The sequence below is a fragment of the Vollenhovia emeryi genome, unplaced genomic scaffold (assembly GCF_000949405.1).
Source record: "Vollenhovia emeryi isolate VEMERY1.0 unplaced genomic scaffold, V.emery_V1.0 DF939292.1, whole genome shotgun sequence".
NCBI lineage: Eukaryota > Metazoa > Arthropoda > Insecta > Hymenoptera > Formicidae > Vollenhovia > Vollenhovia emeryi.
Window position 1 is genome coordinate 170,229 of NW_011967074.1, and position 24,933 is coordinate 195,161.

Below are 24,933 nucleotides of genomic sequence, written 5' to 3' on the forward strand. Positions count from 1 at the left end.
AGTCCACTCTATCCCACAATAAGCGTTGATGCGGGTATTACATAACACCCTGTATATACGATACAATCGGACAAATGATTAACGCCACAAGTAATTTCTCGAGATTTTTATTCGAAAAGTTTCACATCATTGAATTATTTCACAGGTATGTCATTACGAGGAAAAGAAGCGAACTTAACTTAACGCGATTTATCGTTTTATCTCTATCATTTTATTTGTAATTTTTTTATCTGTAAACTTAATAATTAATTTGTAGTAAATATCATCGTTTGCGTGAACTGAAATTTCTACGCTTGAAAAAAATATTCGCCACATTAACGAGTCTGATACACACAACTATTTCAATCTGTACAATATCAATGAATTGGAATCACGTGCTTCTCGCTTAAAATATCTCTTTACTTTAATCAGTGAAAGGTACTACCTGATCAACATTGTTGTCAATTGAATGGGACAGTAATAATATTGGTAAAACTTTACCAATATCACACCGATAAATCGTGCTTACGTAAAAGGAAACATGTTAACGTTAATCAGCGGAATGCGTAAAATACGTCGGGTTTTTTAACCATGTAATTTAATCGCTAAAAATACCGAGATTCGAACCGCGCAAATCGCATTTTTAGCACCATCGGAGCCGCGGAAAATGAAAGTAGAAAGCGCCTGTCGGAACTCTATACTATTTCGAAGTTCTCGGTGCATCTAATTACGCTTATGAACGTTGCGGTCTGTCTTCTTTTGCGGTCGCAAGTCAGTTTAGGATACGTTTCTTAAAATATACTACGAAAGAAAGTATGGCATCTTCGTGCGAAGTAAAGTGAAATTTCTGCGAACAAAAGTTTTAGCGTTTCTCAAAAGAGTATGTGAGACAAGGAAATTTAATAGAGACACGTGGTCGAAACGTTGCACACTATATTTTTATTTTTTTTGAATTTATTAAACAAGAGCCAGTTAAGGTCGACTAAACTGATCCATTGTTATTTATTACTGGCAACCTAAAGAGATTTATCATGTTTTAATAGAGATTTATTTTGTTAAAAAATTTTTAATTTTTGCGAATTGAAATCCAATAGTTGATTTTACAACCACCGACTTTATTTTTGAAATTCTATTATAATTAAATAACCACACCCTTCGCGTCCCCATAAGAATATATATATATTTTTTATAGCAGCTACGTAAAGTATTTCATTGCAAATAATCATATTCGATAATGTGCAATGAAATGTGATTTTAGTACTTACTTAAAGGGCTGTCATTTGTGCTATTAAAACAAATTTGTCTAATTTGCTTATTACAAACATAGATCTCATCTTGCACAAAATAACTTTTATTTAAAAAAAAGTTTATAACTACTTGAAAAAATAACTGGGTGTTTTTTTTATTCTTACAAAATAATTGGCTGTACACCAATTATTTTGACAATTTACTGTGTAAAGTACATATAAAATATGACTCTTCCATTACCAATTAAGTTGCTTTGTATTTAAAAGGCACAATGCGAGGACGAATTCTGGAAACTCAAGCTGCGCCCTCGGATATGCGGCCTCGCGTAAAGATCGCGGATACAGTATGACGAATTATTGATGCCGCACCTTGACACGAATCGTTTGTGTAGTTAATGTACTGTCTACATGAAATAGATAAGATGCATCATGCAAACGAATTATGATTTTCCATTTGCCTACCGTTCGCAAAATTATTTTTGAGTCGCGTTCTCCTGTACGCATGCTTCGTGCGCTGTACTTTGTTTTAAGAAAGGGAAGGATAGAATCATTTTAATATTTACGGAATTATTTGTGTCATTGACTTTTAATATAAAAAAAAGTCTTTACACAATTGTCAGAATATATCGAAAGATTTCTTAAGAGATCGGTAATCGTACTCTTACCCTGAAGCGGAACATATGAGTAAAATATATGAGAACCCCGAAATAAAAAAAATAACACTTCTTTAACGCCAATTTCTTTAAGACTTTATATCTAGAAGTTTTTTAATTCGCAGATTCTGAATTTGAAGACAAAATTTCACAATTCGCAACGGTTAACTCAATACAGCTTAAAATTACAAACTTTTTGCTTTTACAACGTACTGTAGTAAAAATTTTACCTATATATTATGATAGACCTCGGATTCACAATGAACGACCCGAAAGTCCCCCGCGTACCAAGTTTCATAAAAAATTGAGTGAAAGGAAAAATGTATTTGTGTTCCAAAGGGTTCAGAGATAGGTAATGATATACTCTTGTTAATATAAAGACACGATATGAAATAATTTGGAGAAATAGTCGGCTCACATTTGGAACAAGAACAAAACTTTGAACATAAGAAGAAGGGATTTCATTCCGCTCTTCAGCTTCCTGCTACGCTTTGTGGATGCCTTCCTCGTGACATGACGGGCGTTATTTTCCACTTAACCATAGTGGATAATGGATTTGAGGGCTTTTGCGTTTCCTGTTGACGTTTCGAAACTTGGGGCATTTAAGGCCGAGTGTGGTGCAATCGTCGTCCGGGTATTAAATAATGTAAAGGCCGCGTTTAACCGTCCGCGTGTTACATTCGCGTAAGAGCGAGTAATCAGAAAATCGCCGACATCCTACTCCTACATTTTCAGTATATTCTTCCGCGAGAAGCGCCGCTTCGCGAACAGAGATTTTTACGTTAAATAAAAATAATTGATTTCATCATTTTCCATCAAAATCTTTGTTTCCCCGGACCGCCATAACCGTCATTTTCAAAACATAAAAATGGTTTAAAAAACTAGTTAACCTCGGAGTCGCCAAATATCCATCTAGTATACTTAATTTTTGTCTAAAAGGAACCTATTTACAAAATTTGTATTTTTATATTTATCTTTAAAGACACTTTTATTACAGGTATCTGCATTATTACAGAGAAGAGACCGATAAATCTCACAATAAATAATTAACTGCAGATGAGAATACAGATAGATAACTGCAGTAGATATCGCGTGTCTTCTTTATCGACATAAATCTGGTCATCGATATACGTGATGCCTGTATTATCTACGTTCTACTGACAATAAGTCGTTTATTGTAGGATATCTTTTAATTGGCTTTACAGAATTGCAAATTCTTGTACACGATTAAAGTTCGCACAAAAATGAAAGTCAGCCTACTCGACTTTATATAAAAAACGAAAAACACTAAATATTCCATTAATTTTTGGCATGTAGAGCTGTCACATGACGATAATATTTGCTTAATACCAAAGTTTTATAGCTTATATCTGCAAAATGAGACCGGAGTGACCTAGAGACAACATGCAAGAACAATATTGTGTAATTGGAACTAAGATTAAAAGTCTAGAAAAAAAGATAGGTTTAAATAAAAGTTTATTAATGCAAATACAGTTGTAGAATGATAAGTAGAGCAGTATTGCGTGTAGTAATAGATGCCGGATTTTGTGTATTCATCTATTCGATCCGGCATCTATTACTACACGCAATACTGCTCTACTTATCATTCTACAACTGTATTTGCATTAATAAACTTTTATTTAAACCTATCTTTTTTTCTAGACTTTTAATCTTAGTTCCAATTACACAATATTGTTCTTGCATGTTGTCTCTAGGTCACTCCGGTCTCATTTTGCAGATATAAACTATAGAACTTTTGTATTAAGCAAATATTATCGTCATGTGAGAGCTCTACATGCCAAAAATTAATGGAATATTTAGTTGTTTTTCGTTTTTTATATAAAGTCGAGTAGGCTGACTTTCATTTTAGTGCGAACTTTAATCGTGTACAAGAATTTGCAATTCTGTAAAGCCAATTAAAAGATATCCTTATACATACATATGTATAAAAAATGTCGGTAAAACAGAGAGACTCCAGCATCACCTTAATCGCAATCTCTATCGAATATTACCTTGCATATCTGCGATAATATTAATATTTTGATTTAATTTAACATTAATTTAACAGTATAAAAGATTAACGTCGAGATATCTAAAAAAAAACACGGTTTCACATTCGAATTATCTTGATCTTTCGTTATTGTAAAGAGATGAAACGGAAAATATATGCTATTTTCTGCATATTCGTTGCAATTTATAGATACGCGATTGGCATGCAAATAAAAATTATGAATTATATCCGACGAAGATTTCGCAGGACTGTGTACTTAATCAGCTTTGTAAGTTTTTATGATAATTTCCATCATGCCTCGTTTGTCACGCTCGATACGCAATCGCTCATTGCGCTCTTGTAATCACGATTCTCTGCACGTGTGTGCAACAAAATCGTACAAATGCGATTCGCAAACACAAGAGAATGTGCTGCGTCACGATCGCCAAACAAGTCATCGGTTGCACAATCGGTGCGTTGCACCGATCATGCCTCGCGGAATTCGCCTCCGCGGGAGGTGCCGCCGCGAGAATAAATTAAAGGCAACGGCACACGATACTATTTTTCTTACTGAATTGCCTACGAGAACCAATAAGGATGCAGAGTTTCAGATCAGGTCGCTTATAGCTAAATCCTGATTGGCTCTCGTAAGCGCTCCAGTAGGAAAAATAGTATCGTACTGTTGACTTGAGTTCGAGAAATTTGAAAGAGAGAAACTCCCGTGTTCTCCTTCGATACATTTTTTTTCGGCTTGCTCGCACAGGCACATGCCTGATAATTGTCGCAGTCCGCGTCTCTCGAATGGCTGAAGACGTGCGATCGGCGCGATGGTTCGGTCCGCAGTTGGGAGTGCAAACGTTTCTCGCCGATTGCGGTTCGCGCGCATACGCGGCTTGCTTGATAAGAGACAACGCTACAGAGAGAGAGAGGGGCCCGATAAGCCCGGCTGCCCGATAAAAGCAATTATGAATTACTTATTAGTATCGCCGGATTTTTCTACTTACATCGACTCCTCCACGTTGCTTTGACGTGCGAGAACACTTGCATGGCATCGATGTACTCGAATTTTTAATTAACACATGTCCGACATGCGCATATGCGAGTCGCGAATAAGCGGATACAGAAAGCCACAGTGAAATCGCGGTCGACTTCGTCGACTTCGGCCTGTTATTCGATACGCTGTATGTCACTGTGATTTCAAAAAATAAATTTTCTCATTGGGCCATCGGCTACGCCCCGACATCCGACAGCGTCGTATTGTGTAACAGACCTAAAGCCCATATCAGACTACGGATTGAGATTGGGATTAGATTGAAATTTGACCAATTAAAGTAAAAGTTACTAAATTTGAGATTAGAAAACTTTGCTGTGATTGGTCAAATTTCAATCTAATCTCAATCTCAATCCGTTGTCTGATACGGGCTTAACAGGCCTTACGGATTGTCCCGCGCAGCTTACGTTTACTGCTTTAGGTATCTTTTGGTTTCGATTTCGATTTCGTCGAAGTATCACTTCGGATTAAACTTAGCTTTGAATTAAGAAATTAATGGGAGGCTATCAAGGTGATAGTCAAAGAATTGAATTGCCTCTAGCACGTGCAATAGTTGCGCTAATAATAGTTTATTTTCACTGTTTGTGTTCTTATAAATTGCAAGTGTAGATTTTAAACAATAAATTTCTCCTCTTAAAAGACGCGAGTAAAGAATTAAAGCGCAAATAAAATAAAGTAAATTAATCTAATCTGAAGAAATTTAGTAAATAATTTTTGAATTAAGAAATGAAGTAAATGGATTTTGTATGAATTTAGAAATCGAAATTTAGTATAGTTTTCTGCAATTTTTGATGCCTCGACCTTCAAGGCAGCGATGATGATCTTTGATCTTTTTTGACACTAATCGCCGACCGTTTTGCCGAAGACCATTCTGTTTATAGTTGCATGAGAGAGAGGCCAGGGAGTGATGGACGAGATAATTGCTAATTAACGTTTGACCCGCCTTAAACTTCAATTACTTAACGCTTGATTAGAGGAGGCGTGTTACGCGCCCGGCGACAGTCCGCGATTTCCTTCCCCTCTGATTTGCGCGAATCGCACATTCCTGCACCGAAGGCTTTGAACGCTACATATGTGGCAATCAAATCAATTATAGGCAGAGAGGAGGATGACGACGACGACGATTCGCACGCATAACGGCAAGCTACAAATCAGCTCCGTCTCGCGCCCGCAGCGATAGGGGTCTTTGCGAAGAACCGCCGGCGACAGACGACGGAAATCCAGGAGACAGACAAATATTTGCTCGTTACGTCGCAGTTTCCACTATGGAAAATCCCACGTGCCTATCTCCGACGCTTTGTTACCCCGTTCGTAATCCTAAGTCGGAATTCCCGCACGCTTCGTTGACCCATTGGCCCGGCAATATACTTTCGAGAAATATCTTTAATCACATTTATTATTATTTCCTTGTAATGAGAGTTTTATCAAAGAGTGCGGCATTTTCGTGAAAAGCATCTTCAACAGCTGTAACAAATTTTACATATAATTATGTATAAAATATGTCTATGTAGGTTTTCTTTCTTTTTATATAAATTTCTGTGCGTACATACGAGAGAAATAATAAAAAGGCAAATTAAAAAGTAAAAGAATAATTTTTGCATTGCTTTTTTTATAAGAAAATAAAGTTTGAGATAACGGGAAAAATTGACCACGTATAGTCACATACAGGGTGTCCCTGAATGGTCTGTACAAACTTTTGGAATAAGTTCCAGGGACCTAAACAAGTAGAAATGTCCCATGAACGTGGGGTCGGAAACGCTTGCTTCTGGAGTTACAACGTTTCGAAGTTCCCTACAATACAAGAGAAAGGAAACTGTACATATTTATATGGACATATTTTATATGTATATAATTATATGTATATGAAAACTTCGTTCCCGGGTATATTATCGGAAAGTTTTGTGCAGTCGTTATCAATGTAGGCTTAATATTAATATTAATATTGATGTTCACAAGTTGATTCTTTGCGAGATAAGCGTAAATATGCCGGAGGATTATTAACCGCAGTTATCGATATCGAGAATGGCATTGTGTCGTCAATCGTTGGAAATCGCGCATCGGAAGGTGACCAAGGATCTCGTAATCGGCATCGTCCGATAGCCGGGTTTTCTCAAATCGCAATTATAAACAGAATGGTCTTCGACAAAACAGTCGGCGATTAGTGACAAAAAAGATCAAAGATCATTATCCCTGCCTTGAAGATCGAGGCATTAAGAATTGCATAAAACTATAATATAATAGGAAATTTTAGTTTCTAAATTCAAAATCCATTTACTTAATTTTTTTTAATTAAAAACTCATTTGCTAAATTTATTCAGGAATTTAGATTAATTTTTACAAATGTGAAGGAATAAAGGACTAAGAGCTGTAACAGGGTATTAGTGTATAAATATTTTATTCTAAATTTATTGCGAAAAGATATCACGTCAGCCGTGGTCGAATTGGTTGAGACGCCCGCCTAGCCGAGAGGGAGGTCCAGGTTCAAACCCTGGCTGAGGTGATATTTTGTCGCAATAAATTTAGAATAAAATATTTCGACACTGACACCCTGTCACGGCTCTTAGTCCTTTATTGCTTCACATTTGTGTTTATCATATTTGAGCTATAGGAATTTTATTCATTTGTTACTTAACTTTATTTGTGTTTTAATAAAAACGACTGGTTAAAAATGTTAATTTTTGCATATAAAGGTATAGCGCTTGTGTTCTATTCAAATTAATGACAATAAGTTAAGGCCAAGGTTGACAAGCTTTTTAGTTGACTTATAAGGACGAAGTTTGACCACGATTCTTTTAGATTTGGACTTACTATATTTTAAATGCGGATTATATCTGAGAATTATTGTTAATTATTTATTAAAAGTTTATATAATATTATTATATCATTTTTAACAACCATTCATGTAACTAATTAATTCAATGTATATTCGAAACGTATATTTAGTAATAAACGCTGATGAAAGCACCGTGTGCTGAAACGCGTCCGCAAAATCGGAGTGTAATGTAACTACATACTCTTTAGTTAAATAATTTTAATAACCAGTCAACTAAAAAGCTTAACTTATTGTCATTATGTTAATGTTTGCATTATTTAAAAGTTCCTCTATTAAAGAATGTATTTCCAAGGGTTTACTTCGAACTTCGAAAAAATAACAAGATTAGAAAAGTTTTCTCTTTGAGAAAACTTTGAAAAAGCTTTAGGTTACTCAAACGTACATCTCAGTAGGTGGCATTCCTTAGAGTTGCGTTCAGATTCTACACCCGGGTGCACCCACACGGAAAGAAAAATGTAGTTGCCGTAGCTAAAAACTGCTTGTGGCAACTAAATTTCAATTGTAAAATATGGACAGCTAATATTTAGTTGTGATAGCTAAATATTTTGCTACTGTGCCTATTGTATTAGATGCGATAGCAAACCGTTTGCTGTGGTTTAGAAATTTATAGTTATGGCAGCAAAATATTTCAAGCAAACCATGATTAGCTATGGTAACGAAATTTTTCTTTTCAGTGCTTTTCAGCTCTTTGCAAAGAGCATTCAGATTTCTTTTAGGGCACACACTGAAAAAAATGTCTGGTTGAATATGGCCGAACCAGATAATTCCTGTAGGATTTACCAGAATTCCTGTAGGATTTACCAGAATTCCTGTAATCCTACAGAAATTCTGGTAAATCCTACAGGAATTATCTGGTTCGGCCATATTCAACCAGAAATTTTTTTCAGTGCACCTACCGGATACTAGGTGAGTCGTTCACATTGTTGCTCTATCTACCCGCGAGGGTGGAAAAACCATCCGGCTCAAGAAGCCGGGTGGAACAGGTTGGGAAATGACGCAGAGCCGACACGGCCACGTCGAATCAGTATTATACCGGTAATAAGAGAGAGATAGAGTGCGTCGAGTGCGTACAGATTCCCTAAGCCACTGAGGAGCTTTTCCGTTGGATCCGCCCACTCACTCAGTCACCCAATGATCATCCACCCGGTGGTGAATCTGAACGCAGCCTCTGATAGGAACAACTGACAAAGGACTTTACGACTTGTGTCCCATTAATCAAATAAAGCTCTCTGTGTAATGCGAATGAAACATCGTCGAATTATCAACAATCCTTTTTCGCAATTTTGACACGGCCATGATCGATTGCATTTCTAACATCGAAGCCTGCGAGCACGTTTATTTGTCTCCGTATATTGCGATAGTCACACGTTGAGTTCTAAATAGTCGATTGTTGCATTAACACGCGAAAATTCGCCGCTTGAACGAACTGATCTTTTCACGCCCAACATTGATCCGATTGCTTATCTAATCCGCGTTTTCCCGCCTGACGCGAGCTCCAACAGAAATTAAAATTGCAAACGAGATAAAACGGTTATTAACATTAGCTTGGATTAGCTAGATTTTCCTGTTAGATACGGGGACAGATGCGCATTGGACGGAACGGTACAAGCCGTATCTTCCATTATTTTAGGAACAATATGTTACCCTGCGAAAATAACGTGAAACTCTGTTGCAACTTTTGCCATACTGACCGGTTTCTGAAGAATACATTTGAAATGTGTAAAGAATAAAAATTGTACGGGGTAAAAGTAAAAATGAGAGTTTATAATATTTATAAAAATAATTAAAATAATTACATATTATGAACTAGATTATAAATGACATAATACGATACTTATTCTGATTACTCGATCGCTTTAGGAGCATGATTAACGATTTGCGTCATTCAATAAGACTCTCCCGCTTTTTCGTTCGCGTAAGTACGTAATTTATTTTGACCCGCTTGAAGATGAGTGATACTGACGAAGCGGGATCCGAGATTCTCCAATTGAGCGTACGAGACGCAATGATATTATCTTTGCAGTGACTCAGTTTTTTCCTTCTTACGCTATCTGATGTAATCAGAGTTGTTACGTATGAGATTGAAGGATTCTACAACAATGGCATATAATTAGTTGCATTTTTAACGAGATGCAATCTCAATAGAAAAAGGTTCGGTGTAATAGCAGAATTTTGTTATCTTAGTTCACCTTTGTATTTTCACTTTATATTTCGTGGATCTTGACTATTTTAGATCTTTCACGATATATTCTTCTATGGAAAACGTCGATAAAAAAAGAAAAAATATAAATTCCTGTCAAGTTAATTTACTGTTTAGTTTGCTATCTAAAAATATATATACATATATAACATATTATATATATACAATATCTTATAAATAATATATTTTTATTTTAGGAGCGTCTTTTCTTGGTCTCGTATACATAAATAAAAAACAACATCAGTGATTTTTATTGACCGTATCTGGCAATTTTAATAATACAGAAAAATTGCGAAAAATATTACCTCACCCAGGGTTTAAACCTGGACATCCCTTCACTTTAAAAAAAAAAGGCACATACCATAAATATAAAGATATGCCTCGGTGGTCGAATTGGTTGAGACGTTTTCGACTTAGTCTAGTCCACTCTATCCCACAATAAGCGTTGATGCGGGTATTACATAACACCCTGTATATAGTCGACCGTCCCTGGTTTTGTCTTTATGCGTACTTTAATCGTGTGGAAGAACTTTTGCAATTTTATAAAGCCAATTTCAAATTTAGTTAGAACTACGAATTGAAACTTTCAAATACCAATATCTTTTTTATTAGACTTCTGAACTGAGTGTTTTAAGTATGAAAGTGTTCCGCTATGCGGTCCGCAACTTATCCTGCTATTATTTTGTGCATAAGAGCTAATAAAACGAATTACAAGCGCAAAAACTACATTTGACTGTGTCGGTAAAAAAGATGGCTAAAGGATCCTCTTAAATTTATCATAAGAAATATTACCAGCCAGGGTTTGAACCTTTCCATTAAAAATTAAAAAGAATAAGGTGCCGCTTAAATTTCTTCCAATTTCAACTAACATTCCACAAAACGGTTTTTAGAGAATGTAAATGTGAAAGTGTAGATAGAGAGAGAGAGAGCGAGGGTAAAGAATAGAAGGCAGATTAAGAATAATACATTTTTTTCTTTTGCACTTGTAAAGAATAAACCGAGTCGCTGTAAATTACGAGAGATCTCAAATTCCAAGCAGCATCTCAGGATAAAATGTTATTCTTCAAAATGCTATTTCTACAATCTTTCTACAGGGTGTCGGATTCGATTTGGACCATTCCAAAGATTATAGTAGATTGGGTCAAACTGAGAAGAAAAGTTATATACCATTTTACAAAATCCGTAATTATTATCGCGTAACTAAGAAAAACGTCTGAGCCAATAAGTGGACGGAGGAGCGGAAGGCCGGACTCGGCAGACATGCAAAATGGTGTATTTTTTAACATGTCTCAGGATCCGATCGAGAGAGGTGGAGTCACGCATCGATCGATGAGGACGGCATGGAGCGGGGAGCGGGAAGCAGCGAACGGCGAGTGACGCGCGGATAGCTCTCGCTATCGGATCTTGAGACATGTCAACAGATACACCATTTTGCATGTCTGCCGAGTCCGGCCTTCCGCTCCTCCGTGCACTTATTGGCTCAGACGTTTTTCTTAATTACGCGATAATAATTACGGATTTTGTAAAATGGTATATAACTTTTCTTCTCAGTTTGACCCAATCTACTATAATCTTTGGAATGGTCCAAATCGAATCCGACACCCTGTATATACAATACCTAATCTTCCTACGCGCATATTTTCTTTCCTCTTTTACAACTTGGTGGAAGAATTTATCTTTTCTGAACAAATGTGTCCGTCCGAGTCCATCCCGAGTTTTTTCTTAAAAGGTTTTTTTCGCTTCGAAGGAGGCAGCGAAAGTTTCGCAAAAGCCATTGTAACGCAAGGCTCATTTCCTCCGGAGGCTTAAAAAGGGAAAAGGGATTAGAGACTACTCCCACTTGTTTGTCGCAGGCCCCACCACATTAACCATTCCCACGCCCATAACGCATTCAATTTTCGCGCTGCCCGGCGCAACTTTTGCCGCGCTGCGCCCCGATTGGCCGAGCGGCCGACGCGGCTGGCTCGTACGCCAATCGGGGGCCCGTTTCGCCCACTCGGTCGAACGCCCGTCGACCCGGCGTTATCGGAGCAGCGAGAATTACAAGAAGTCGAGAACAGCCGGTCGATTACACAAGTGTCGGGTATAACCAGACCAGTGTACGTCGTGCTCACGCGAGGACGAACTTAACCTCGCTCGCGCGCGCGCGCTCTCTCTCTCTCTCTGCCTTCGGCGTGTCCATCACGGTGTGTCGCGCCGGCGAAGATTGCTCGTCAGAGTTGCTCCGTGTGCACCGTCCTCTCCGACGTCATCGTCAGACCGGCGTGAGAAGAGAACGCAGGCGCGTTTCGCTGCCCGGCGCATTTCGGCGTCCGAACGGAACGAGAGGCGCCCAGAGGAGCGGCAGCGGACCGCGCGCGCACGCCAAGGGACACAGTCGGCGTTATCGCGCCAAACAAGCCCGTCATCGACGTCGCCGTCGCCATCCGAGGAGCGTCGCGAAGCCGCGGTTTCCCGTTTTCGCGTTCCCCGTTCGCGCGCACCACGTGCCACGAGCGCGCGATGAGCCACAGCAGCGAGAACAGAGGGCGGAATGGCCACGTGCTCGTGTGGGACCAGACCGGCCTCGAGGAGGACGAGCGGGAAAGAAAAAGGAAAAGAGGTACGTGCGCCACGCGGTCGCGACGCGCCGGGATTATCGAAACGGAGCGAGGGAGCTCCTCCCCCCCTCCCCCCCCCTCCCCGCCCCCCCGGCATTCCCGTCGCCGTGCGAGTCGGCTCTTTCGGACGCGGGCTTCGCCGTTGACATCAATCCGCGTAAAAATAGCCGACGCGACAGGCGCGCCCACGAATTCGAGCCGAGGGTACGGGGGAGAGATTCGCGGATTCCCTACCCCCCCCCCCCACCCACCCGTGAAACGTCCGTCGTGCCCCCGGGGCGAGTGTCGCGCCGAACGACAGGATAGGTTCGAAACGGACGAGCGATTTCGGCGCGCGCGAGATCGGCGTCGTCGTCGCGAGCGAGTGCGTTCGCGATTCTCGCGAAATCCGCCGTAATCCGAGACGAGAGGTACGTACGCGCGGCGTTCGTCCCGACAGCGGCAGACCACGTGTTCGGCTGTGCGAGACGCGCGCGTCCCTGCTCTCTCTCTCCCCCCCCCCTCTCTCTCTCTCTCTCTCTCTCTTTCTGGATTTCCCGTGTCGTTCGAACACGATCGTACTGCATCGGAACTCCCTTCGACATGTAACAAACTTCGATTACTCGATCGACGATTTATTCAATCGATAGCAACATTTCGAATTGTATTGGACACAATTTGTCGTCCACTCTTTTCTTCCATACGTTAAGACAGTTTTATTTCGTAAAATCATTTATGTGAGAGTAGTTTTCAATTTCTACAGTTTATTCTTTACATTATTACGTGCAGAATAAGACTAATTAAATTAAAATTGACCGTCTCAAAGTTCTTAAAAAAAACATGTTAAACACAAATTTCAAAGAATTTAAAGGACTCAGAGCCGTGACAGGATGGTAGTGTCTAAATATTCTATTCTAAGTTTATTGCGAAAAAATATCACCTCGACTAGGGTTTGAACCCTGGACCTCCATGGTCCTGGGCCAAAAATGTTAAAGTTTGCTATGTTACACAAAGTATTACGTGTGAAACACGTTAAAAATATTATCAACGTAACAATATAATTCGTTGTAATATTGTTACACGTGAAATATTATTTACACATATTATTATGCGTTAAAATATTAATATTTGCGTTTGCAAATGCAAATGGTACATTTTTTTAAGCACAGTGAGTGAGATTCGTATGAGAAACAGATATGTTATAAAGTAAAATGGAATGAATAACTGGAACAAAAATCAAAATTATTGACCGTTCCGTTTCGACAATATAAACAGTTAAAACTGAAAAATGGGAAGAATTATGCAGTAGACACGAGTGTAGTGTAAGAGACGTGGCAACAGCGTCTCAAACTACAATCTTTCGAATCTATTTTATATTATGTATCAATCGTGAGTGCATTCTTTCGAAGAATATTGCATCGAGATATATCATTGTAATAATTGCGTGCTGGTTCCTGCCTGGAAGAAACTTTTGAGCATTACTGTCGCGAAACACTTTCTGCGTATTCATTTATTATGCATAATGATCATAGATTAGAATTAGCTTTGTTGTTAGGGTTACAATCTCTTACAACCTTACTTATGCCTAAACTTATTCTTACTTATTCTAACTTAATCTAACTTATTCTACCTATCTTACATTTTCTTACATTTTTTACATTTTGACATTTTAACACGCACACACACACACACACACACACACACACACACCTCTCTCTCGAATTCCACTTCCTCTCGTTTTATTTTCATTTTTCTTCGGTCTTAAATAATGATTAAAAGATTATTTATTCTAGTCATGTCGGCAGAGTTATTTAAAGCAACATTTCTGGCTATGATTCATTGTTCCTAATCTAATCTTCTGTGAAATGACAGAGAATTAATTGGTCTATTTGTGTTTTATCTGGCATAGTTGCTTCATCTCTGCTCAATCTCTGACTATAAAATTCGATTGTCTCGAATCTAATCTTTTTCTGTTTGCGTCGGAGAACAGAACAGTTCTACGTGTATAGACAAACGTGACGAAACACCAAGGGCTAAAGATTACGAAGACACTAAGAAATTTACACGGATAAAATTTTCTCCGAGATTTTTTCTTACAATTTATCTTGAAAATCATGTAATCGTGGGCCAACGTGGCATTTTGAGAAATTTTATGAGAATTTTTGAAATTTTACCACCCATTTTACTAGTATAATTATACTTTGTATACATTTTATTGGTAAAATGTATGGTAAAATTTCACAAAGCTTATAAAGTTCTTCAAAATGCCACGTTGTCTCACGATTACATGATTTTCAAGGTAAATTTTGAAAGAAGTAAAAGTTTATCGTGTTGACGCATAAAAACCAACTGTACTGCCACGAGTCTCCTTCAGTGAAGCATTAAAAACGAATTGCAAATTAATCCTATCACTGAAACACAATATAACAAATATACGAATTTACGGCGTTGGACAGACGTGAAAAATAAGTGAAAAAAAATCACTGGTTAAAAGCACGAATCTAAAGATAGGAATTACGAGAGGATTCCTTTTGTCTCGGCAAGATAATACGCTAGTGCTATTTCCGATTATCAAGTTAATCGGGATTTGCTCCGCCCTAAAAAGTGGATATTTCCACTTTGTGATTTTGCTCTTTGTAACTCTCGTTGCTTATCTGTAAAGGTAGATTTAATTTCGTGTTTAATAAAGCGCTTCTCGGCATGCTGGAACGCGTGCAATCAAAGGTATATCTTGAAAAGGAAATCCTGCCTGAAATTATCTTTTAAATCGATGTATTTTAATTATATCGACTTGGTGTTTAACTCGTATGCGTTAATTTAGCCCGTTAAACCGTGTTCGTTTTACAAGTTTAATACCTCGCGAGCCTCTCGACTTATTTCATTCTAAATCGGAAAGTGTCTTTCCGAGAACGTTTCACGTACGGCGTTGCGTCTTTTCATTTTGCAAGGACGCCAAATCGCGCCGGCTCAGGGCGCCCGCGCGTCTCGCGACGATACTGTTTCACGGAGACCGCTCGGTTCCTCGTAATGTTTACGCAATTGTAAACGCATGACGATCAGCTGCTTGTCGATTTCCGCGAGTCTGAAAAAGCTCTCATCTTACTTCTCGTTACCTGCTTATTTCGCGAATTTTATCGCACGCGTCGGAGCGAAACTGTAAATATTTAAGTAACCGCCTCGCTATTTAAATTCAAAGCGCGTGTTTTTTCAATTTGTATCTAACTTCAGTGTCGCATCGCCCGTGACGCAGTTGAAAGTCCCGCGATCTTTGCGCGTGTTTGTTACAGTCAAATTTCGGGATTATATCGCAGTTTTTTTTTTACATGAACGCGGACCCTCTGCGATCCAAACTGTTTCTTACGAATAAAGATCAACTACTTCGTCTTTAAATTCGTACAAACAGCTGGTCAGTTCATAAAAAGGAAAGTTTTACACGGAAAAAACTGCTGTTGAATTAAACAAAATGTAGTTGCTTGAATTAAACGTTGACGTCACGGGCTGCCACAAACATAAATAATTCGCTCAATTGTATCTACTATGGACTTGAATTTTAAGCATTGAACTAAATATCCAGATTATTAAGACAATCTGATGTTGGATGTTTATTAATACTGAGGTTTGTCTCAGCGATTTTATTTCACTGATCTTGCTGGTGCAACGTCATTTTTTTCCGTGTAGGAATTTGTGACGATCCCATGAATTTTTTTCCGGTAATTTATCGCATCCGGATTATTGAATTCAATTCGGTAAAATGACAAAGGACTATTATATAGACATTTTCTTTACTTCCGTCCTCTCCGAGACATAAGCAAAATATCTCACACGTACGTGACTGGGCCTTAACGGTCGCTCATTGTCCTGCAATTCGTTTCGCGTCTCAAGGGATCCGTATTCACTTTTGTCCTTCCCAGCTTGACTGAAAGGGATTAACCCTTTAAGGAAAATAAGCCATTTTACACAGAACAATGCCGTAACTGGATACAAGTCCTCGTCCACTTCTCCGACAAAAACGACTCTTTGTATTTTCTTTCGCCAGAATAGGAAACCCGATTTGTTTTCGGGGTTGCGTGCCCAGTGGAAATTCCTGCGAATGTGTACAATGCCCGTGACGAATCGTAGAAAAGCAGTTGACTTTTCCTTTACCTTAGACTAATCGATAATGAAGCAGTTTTACAGCCGTGGGGAAAACCCAGCTGGGGGCATTGTGGTGTAGAGATTTGCGCCATTACTGGGCATCACTAGGGATTACTAGAGTCCCTGTAGTAAGAGTCTGGCAAGAAATATTCTCCGTTTGATTGGTTTGACGCAAAATGGCGGAACCAATAAGGTGTCTCGAATCGTACTCTGAACGCGGGATTATTATTATTATTATTATTATTATTATTATTATTTAGTTACCTTTGGTTTGTTCGTTATCGCTGCATTACTGCACTAGTGCAATTAACTAACTGCACTAGTGCAGTAATGCAGCGATAACGAACAGACCAGACGCCATTTTGCGTCAACCCTTGCCAGACTCTTACTACAGGGACTCTATGGATTACTAGCTATTTTTTGGGCATTAGTTTGGGCATTAGGCCTTGCTGGGGCATTATAAAGATTAAATAAATAAGATAATATTATCTTAAGATAATAAAGTAACGCCCGCTAGGCATTAGTGGGCATTAGTGTAGATTTTGGTCAGCGGTTTCCTCCTCGTTTACAACAATACAATATATGTCGAAAGAATTGTACGTTGGCTCTATTCTGAAAATAACTCGCAGAAATATACAGTACCGGCCAAAAGTATGTCGCCTTTGGGTTCCCGAGCATAACGTTCGTCAAAGTGCATCGAATGTGCTCAAAATTTTACAGTAGACACCCGACAACGGGCGCATCTTGTACCTGAAGGATAATGAAATTTGGACAAAGTACACCATGATTCTCGAAATTTTTATTCGTGCACCTTAAAACTATAGTTATGCTCAAAAAATTACAATACATGCTTACTGTATTGAATGCTAAATGTAGCATTTAAAATGATTAGAAATCCTTTATCGATTTGAATATGCGAATTCGCTGACGACAATGATTTTAGTAAATTTTAATGGCGCTCTCGCTTGTTTGACAAAATATCTGTGATATAATTTTTGGCCGGTACTGTACGAGGTGAACTTGGTGAAGACGCAGAGTATACCTAAATTTATAATCTGTACGAAACGTACACTAGGAATCGCCGTTGCCTTTCCATATGAATTTGTGCACATATCGCCACATTTTTACATTCAGGGGCTCAATTCTTGAATTCATTCGAAGGAGAAACGTATACGAAGATCCTGCTCTGGCAGAAAAGTTGCAAGTCGATTGGTTAAAAGCCGTGCGAGCAGTCAATCAACTTGCAGGTTTTCTGTAAGAGCAGAATTTTCGCACACGTTTCTCCTTCGAATGACTTGAAGAATCGAGCCCCTGCACACACATACGTGGAAAATGTGTTCTACCTGTGTCTGTATGGGAAGGCATCGGTGTACCCAGTGTACAATACTACGGCATGCAATTCAAAAGATGACACAACTTTATTAGCAACGGAAGCCATGGAACACGGCGAGAGGTTTGGCTGTAAGGCTTCCGCCAACGAACTATACGTGTAAAATAATTATAAATAGAAATGCAATAATTACTAACGCAAACGTGGTGATCAACGGTGAAATAGCTGGTGAAATTGCGAAAACGTTACTCCGTACGGAAATAACTCGCACTATCGCAGGAAGATTAGTTTAAAGAGCGTCGCTTTGCCACACGCAAACTAACGGAAAACGCGCGGGCGCGCGTCGCCTCGGCGATGACGCATCGCGAAAACGGCCGCGATCTGGATAAGAGTGCAGATACGAGACGTGCATTCTTTCCGCGGGAACGCATCGCTCGTGTTACACGTCCGTGTTTGCCCGAGCCGCTCGTCGCGATTACGGGGAAATCGCCGCGGGGATTTTTCGGCGGACGCGCGGCGTGCACGAGGGAACGTGCGTTCGGGAACAAAGTGCGTTTTTCTCGCGATACCGCCCCAAGGTCGCCGAATGACTCGTGCATTTAGCGAAAATAGTGTACAGCATGCTGCACATTCGGCATGAACGGTGGGACGTTTCAAAGTTCTCGCGGGGACTCGTCGCTCTTTATCCGCGGGCTTTCCCATCGGTTTTTCAATTTGCTCTCTTCTAACGGGAAAGTAGTGAAAGTAGCCAATGATCTTGGGGGTTTTGCCCGAGGGGGAAACCGCTGACCAAAATCTTGTACTTATGGTACATCAATGCCCACTAATGCCCAATGGGCATTACTTAATCTTATTATCTTATTTTATCTTATTTTATCTTGTTTTATCTTATTTTATCTTATTTTATCTTGTTTTATCTTATTTTATCTTATTTTATCTTGTTTTATCTTATTTTATCTTATTTTATCTTATTTTTATCTTATTTTATCTTATTTTATCTTTATAATATCCCAGCAGGGCCTAATGCCCAAACTAATGCCCAAAAATACCTAGTAATGCCTAGTAATGCCCAGTAATACCGTAAATCTGTACACCACAATGCCCTCAGTGGTTTTCCCCTCGGTTTTGCCGAGATAAGAGATTTCAAAGATGCGAGAGAATAAGAGAAAAATCCCATTTTTCGTAGACACAGACTTCGCTTCTAGAATTAATTCTAAAACCAGGGGAATTTGAAACATTAATATTTTCGGACGAAATGTTCAAACAAAGATTTTTTTCGCCACGGGAAGATTACCTAAAGTTAGATGCGGAGAATCGCTGGCTGTTCTGGACTATCCCATATGCGATGTTAATCCAAATTAATATACGTATCATCCGCGCTCGAGATTATGATAACTTGTTGCCTATCGAATTTACTTATCTCCGCAAATGCGGCGAAGGAGCGATACGTGGCCGTAAATCATTGCTGATGATAACGGAAGTTTAAAACAGGCGATATTTTGACCAGATCGAGGTTTAATCTTCTCAGACGAATTTCTGCACGAAAGATCGATAATCGCAATATTTTACCTATTCGCAAATAAGTTTCTATATTAAGAGAGTTTCCCAAAAGCTTCCCAAAAGATATGATTATACATTATACATTCTTTTATTTCTATTTTTGTGTAGAGAAAAGTCCCCTATTATGAGACAAGTTCCTAGTATGAGATAGCGGGGGGTTCTGCTAAATTAACAAGCACCGTCTATTGGTTCCACCGTGTATTTATTACTCTTGAAATCTGTTTAGTAGAAAATTCATTGTTAGATCGTGTAATCGTCGCGAGAAAAGATTTGTGATTGAATTTGGACGTTTGAAACCTGCTGTCTCACATTAGAAGCCTATCTCATAATAGGGAACTTTCTCTACAGCTATATTAAAGGAAAGTCCCCTATTGTGAGATAGTGGGTTTTCTACTAAATTAATCATCTGTTGACGAATTTATTGTCTTTGGGGTGAAATCTCTGTTTAGTGGAAAATATCATTGTCACATGGTTGTGTAATCGTTGCGGAGGAAGATTTGTGATTGAATTTGGTTGTTGAAAACCTGCCATCTCATAATGGGGGACTTTCCTCAATATTTGTTTTATTATCAAAATATATTTCCGCCGACATGGGATGCTATTCTTTTACTTTTTCATAAGCAAGTTATGGATACGTACTGCTCGAGTACATAAAGAGAAATAGGTCTTTATCGGAAAGATTTTGTTCTTTCCTTAGACGAACTGCGGCAAATCTCGTCGTCGATTGTACGGCGCTAATGCTTACGCGGTATAAAAAAATTGTTTTGATTTCCGCCTAATGGATTTGCTATATTTATCGTCAATAATAATAGCGCTTCAGTATGAGACGGATTCATTTAGAAGTCGTTTTATCTTGGATCACTAGGTTGAAATGTATTGGAGCGGTCATTACTTAACCGTTAAAAATTAAACCTTTCGTATATAATGGAAAAGTTACTATAAATATATCAACAATGCTAATGGAAATTGCTAAGGATGGTTTGCCTCCATTAAACTCTCTCGGCAGTTCTTTAGCATTCGTCACATTTAACGAACGATAATCTTTAGCGTTAATTTAGTATAATATTAATATACAACATTGCACTGAGAAAACACTGTTCATTGGATAAACCAATTAAACAGCGTTTCCGATGGTCAGTTTTTCCGATTAAATTACGGATACACCCGATGAAACGCGGTTACCGATGAAACTTGATTGAAAAACCGATCGCATTTTCCATCGGATATGCAATTTAATCGGATATATCGGATATATGTTTGTTATTATGTAATTGAATTATCCGATTATATTTAATCGGACATTTTTCTCATGATATATAATGTACAGAGAGGTACTTAATTCAATGATGCTCTTTGAAAGCCTCTTTGCGAGATACCATCTCCGTATTTTAAAAGCTCGCGTAATCATCGCGCTGATATGCGTGACGTGCAAGACGCGCGTCACGTTTGTCTGTGTTACTGCCCCCCCCCCTCTCTCTCTCTCTCTCTCTCTCTTTCTCCAGAGATACATATATCTTGCTCGCGTTCCTTTCGGTATTTAACGTACATAGTGCTGCTGACTATAGTACGGTAAAAGTTTTAATTAAATATGCCATCACATTGAAATACGTTCGATCGAAACCTTGTCACGCGAATCATGTATAAAAATTAATTACATAAACAGCATGAAACGAATATATAGTTTCTAAAATACACAATTATTTAAACTGATAATCATCGTTTTTTTTTCCAAATTGAATATTTGCTATTTTACTCTATAATGATTCATCGATTGTGCCACTTTCTTGGCGATTTCGATTATTTCGCCAGCTTCGTCTTCTCATCGGAAACGTAGACATTTTCCCGTCGGTTTGCACCAGCGGACTACGCGCGCGCAACGCGCGCCAGCGTACACGATCGCATTCACGTCACGAGCAATCGTAAGACTCGTGTTCACGTGCACGAGACACGACCGATTCCCCCCGCCCCCTTGCCAATTCCCGCGGCTCGCCACTCCAGTCTGACACCTCCCTTCCGTCTCGACTCGCCCGCTCGTTCTTTCGGCGTTGTGTTTCTCTGTCTTTCGCAACACAATGAAGACACAGTGCTTGAACGCACACCGCGATACCCACTGCGTCGCGAGTTATTTCCACCGGGCCCGACCACGTGCTCGACGGCTGCTAATGACGACGGGCGACGCCGTAGGTACCCGATGACGGCCGTGTTGGAAATGACCGAACACATGCGTGCAGACTTGACACACTTGCACGCAGAATTGGCCGTTTACGCGTGAAGCACAATAATCGTACGTGTACGCGGTGTAAATTATGTTAAATATGTTGCGGCAACAATGAATAATCTATGGATCGTCGGGCATTCATAGTTCGTCGGGGATGTCGGAAATCTTGTGTTTTGTTTGCAGCTTTATTTTCCGTTACTGTCGTTCAGGCTGGGCACAATTTTTCAGACGCTACGGAAAATTAACAATGGCTTTCAAGATCTTGATCATATAATTAATAGAGGAAAGTCCTCTATTACGAGATAGGTTTCTAATATGAGATAGCAGGTTTTTAACGCCCAAATTCAATCACAATGTTTTTTTTTCGAACGAACGATCTAACAATGAATTTTCCACTAAACAGATTTCGCCCCGAGGGCAATAAATCCATGGTGGAATCAAACGCCTTATTTAACAGAAACCCCGCTATCCTATATTAGGATCTTAACTCATAATAGGGGACTTTCCACCATTGCTTTTGTCATTAACAGCTCGACATAAATAACAATGTTTCTATATTAGCGTTACGTGATATTTTGGGGCATCGTACAGTTGATAAATACATTAACTGCGATACACATCTAATCTAATTTAAAACCACTAATTTAGCTTTGTAGGACAGTTTGCAAAAATACAGTTTAAAGAAATCAATCGATATTCAATTTATAATAATTTACATTTGTTACATTGTCTACATGAGATAGACTCATGAAAACACATAAACAGCGCGTGAACGATCCATAGTAATCTCGAAATTCATCGCACAACTCTGCTCATACGCGACGATTGATTGATCAATGTCAGTCGTCCCCAGGACCGTCTCCTCTTAACCGGCGCCACCAACCAGTGTAGAAACAATTTGTCGTGAAATTATTTTCGCAAATGAGCTCAAATATTAACCCTCGCAGAGCAGATGCTTCCCACAATCGCATGCACGACGGACTCGGATCAAGCGTGACCCGTTAGGCTAATATTACATTTGTCGTACGACAAATTCTTCAAGCGTGTTGATTGGCTGCTGAATAGAAAATTTCTGGGTGCTCGAGAATTGTGCTATTTTGCAGCCAATCGACACGCTCAAAAAATTTGTCGTACGACAAATGTAATATAGCCTTAAAGTAGGCATTGCGGGAAAACACGATTGTCCTGTCTTTACAAGAACCTTTATTGTCAGGTCTCGAATGACCCGGCGTTCGCCACGAGTTAATGGAGGATATTCAAGAGGCTTCGTCGCTATGATTGAGAATTGATAAACAATGCGAGCCTTTAATTCGCGGTCACTTGGACAATTTGCAGAATATACGTTTAATGAAAAGACCAATCTGCTCGACGAATAATGTTTTTTTTTAAATGGAAAAAGGAGTAATTGAATGTATCTAATCTGCGAAGTGATCAGACGCGTATAGATTATCTTGTTCGTGGAAATATACACGTTTCTACAAATATTTATAGAAGCCCACCGTTGATAGTACATTAAATAAAGATTGTCACAGGTGTATATTACACGGGGAATTTTGATGGAAACTAATTGGTCGCCTGTTGCATAAATTGTGTGCAAATTGCTGTGAAAATAGGAAAAATATATTAATGTAATATGAAGATAGTGTAATACGAAGAACACTCTCTATACGATCGATGTCGCCGTTAGCATTTCTTTTCCACGGCTTTTCTCACGCGCGACGATGAGATTCTCGCGTGGTAACCCAATGCGACGCTAATGTATCAATGGTGTTCTTAAACAATCGATAGTAATTTTTTTTTCCAGCGTTACGATCACCTTTCCTTTTGTATGCCGACGCGGTCAGCGCATTTTGAATGCGCTGAGGACGGAAAATTAATCTGAATGACGCGTCGAATATCGTCGAGTTTGCTGAAACACGATTCGGATGCCTTCGGCAGATTGTTTAGATGAACGTAGCGACGAATGCCGCCCGTAAATGCCGTGTCCGAGTAGCCGTTTTGCATTCGCTCTGCGGCCCGAGGTGGCCGCTCTGCGCGCGTTTTCCGCTGCGCGCACGAGATGCGTACCAGCGCGGGGCGAAGTGCAGCGCGTCGCGGAATCTTTAAGAGGAAACTCGCGCCCTAACTGCGAAAATGGCATATCGGAGTTGGGCCGCGCGCAGAAATAGACCGCAGGGCTAATAATATCGAATAATGTACGACCCGTCCATTTTCGTGGTTCCGTTTATTACGCGGTCTTTTATCACAATGCCATTAAAAGTATCCGGCACTTCACTCCACGGCTCGTCGATGCGTCTTTAAATCCTCTCGCATCGCGACTAGCCGTATAATAAAATTATACATTCTTATTCTCATTATAAAGTCATGAATTGTAAATTTTTTTATCGCCGCGCAGAACGGATGCGCGAGGGGTAAACCGCTGACCAAAATCATGTATGTACGCCAATGCCTATCTAATGCCTAAAAGATGTCCAGTAATGCCTAGTAATGCCCAGTAATGCCGTAAATCTGCACACCACAATGCCCTCAGCGGTTTATCCCTCGGCGAGCGGCGATGCGGGCAAAAATTGAAAGACATCAGTTATGTGCGATTAATTATATGATTTTGACCCCCTTTTCGTCTTGTTTAGAAATTTTCTTTTCAAGAAAGGAGCGGCTGGAATGTAGATAATAATCGTGCTGATTCTATTAATGGTTAGAGGTGTGACAGTTTAATGTTATCTTTATACGCAAAATATCGCAAACTGCCTCGGGAACGTTTTTAATGTCACTTTCGAGGGGGAAACCGCTGAGGGCATTGTGGTGTACAGATTTGCGGCATTACTAGGCGTTACTAGACATTTTTTAGCATTAGGCCTTGCTGCATTATAAAGATAAAATTAGATAAAACAAGATAAAGCAAGATAAATAAGATAAAATAAGGTAATAAGATAAAGTAATGCTCACTGGGCATTAGTGGGCATTGGTGTACAAGATTTTGGTCAGCAGTTTTCCTCTCGGTCATTTATTTACATTTTGGAGTCCCCGACGTCATTTTAACACGTTTATAAAACGCAAAATAACGTAAAATGACCCTCAAAACGCAAAATAACGCAAAATGATCCTCAACAGGCAAAATAGCGTTCAAATAACGTAAAAAATCGCAATTTTCCTTAGTAC

General features: G+C 39.3%; 2 protein-coding genes across 3 annotated transcripts in view; one reads left to right on the forward strand and one right to left on the reverse strand.

Annotated features, from left to right (window-relative positions):
• The window catches only part of LOC105559062 (probable glutamate receptor), a 50,075-nt gene that overhangs the window by 24,288 nt on the left and 854 nt on the right, over positions 1–24,933 (reverse strand). The window lies entirely within an intron of this gene.
• LOC105559061 (putative inorganic phosphate cotransporter) overlaps positions 1–24,933 on the forward strand; it is a 47,033-nt gene that overhangs the window by 10,427 nt on the left and 11,673 nt on the right. Inside the window, exon 1 of one of the 2 annotated variants that reach the window (XM_012007082.1) lies at positions 12,021–12,555. The exons of the other annotated variant lie outside the window; for it this stretch is intronic. Coding sequence (XP_011862472.1) covers positions 12,456–12,555 — 100 coding nt within the window. The 5' untranslated portion in view covers positions 12,021–12,455. Of the gene's footprint in view, positions 1–12,020; positions 12,556–24,933 lie in introns of those variants that run through there. 2 annotated transcript variants of the gene reach the window in all.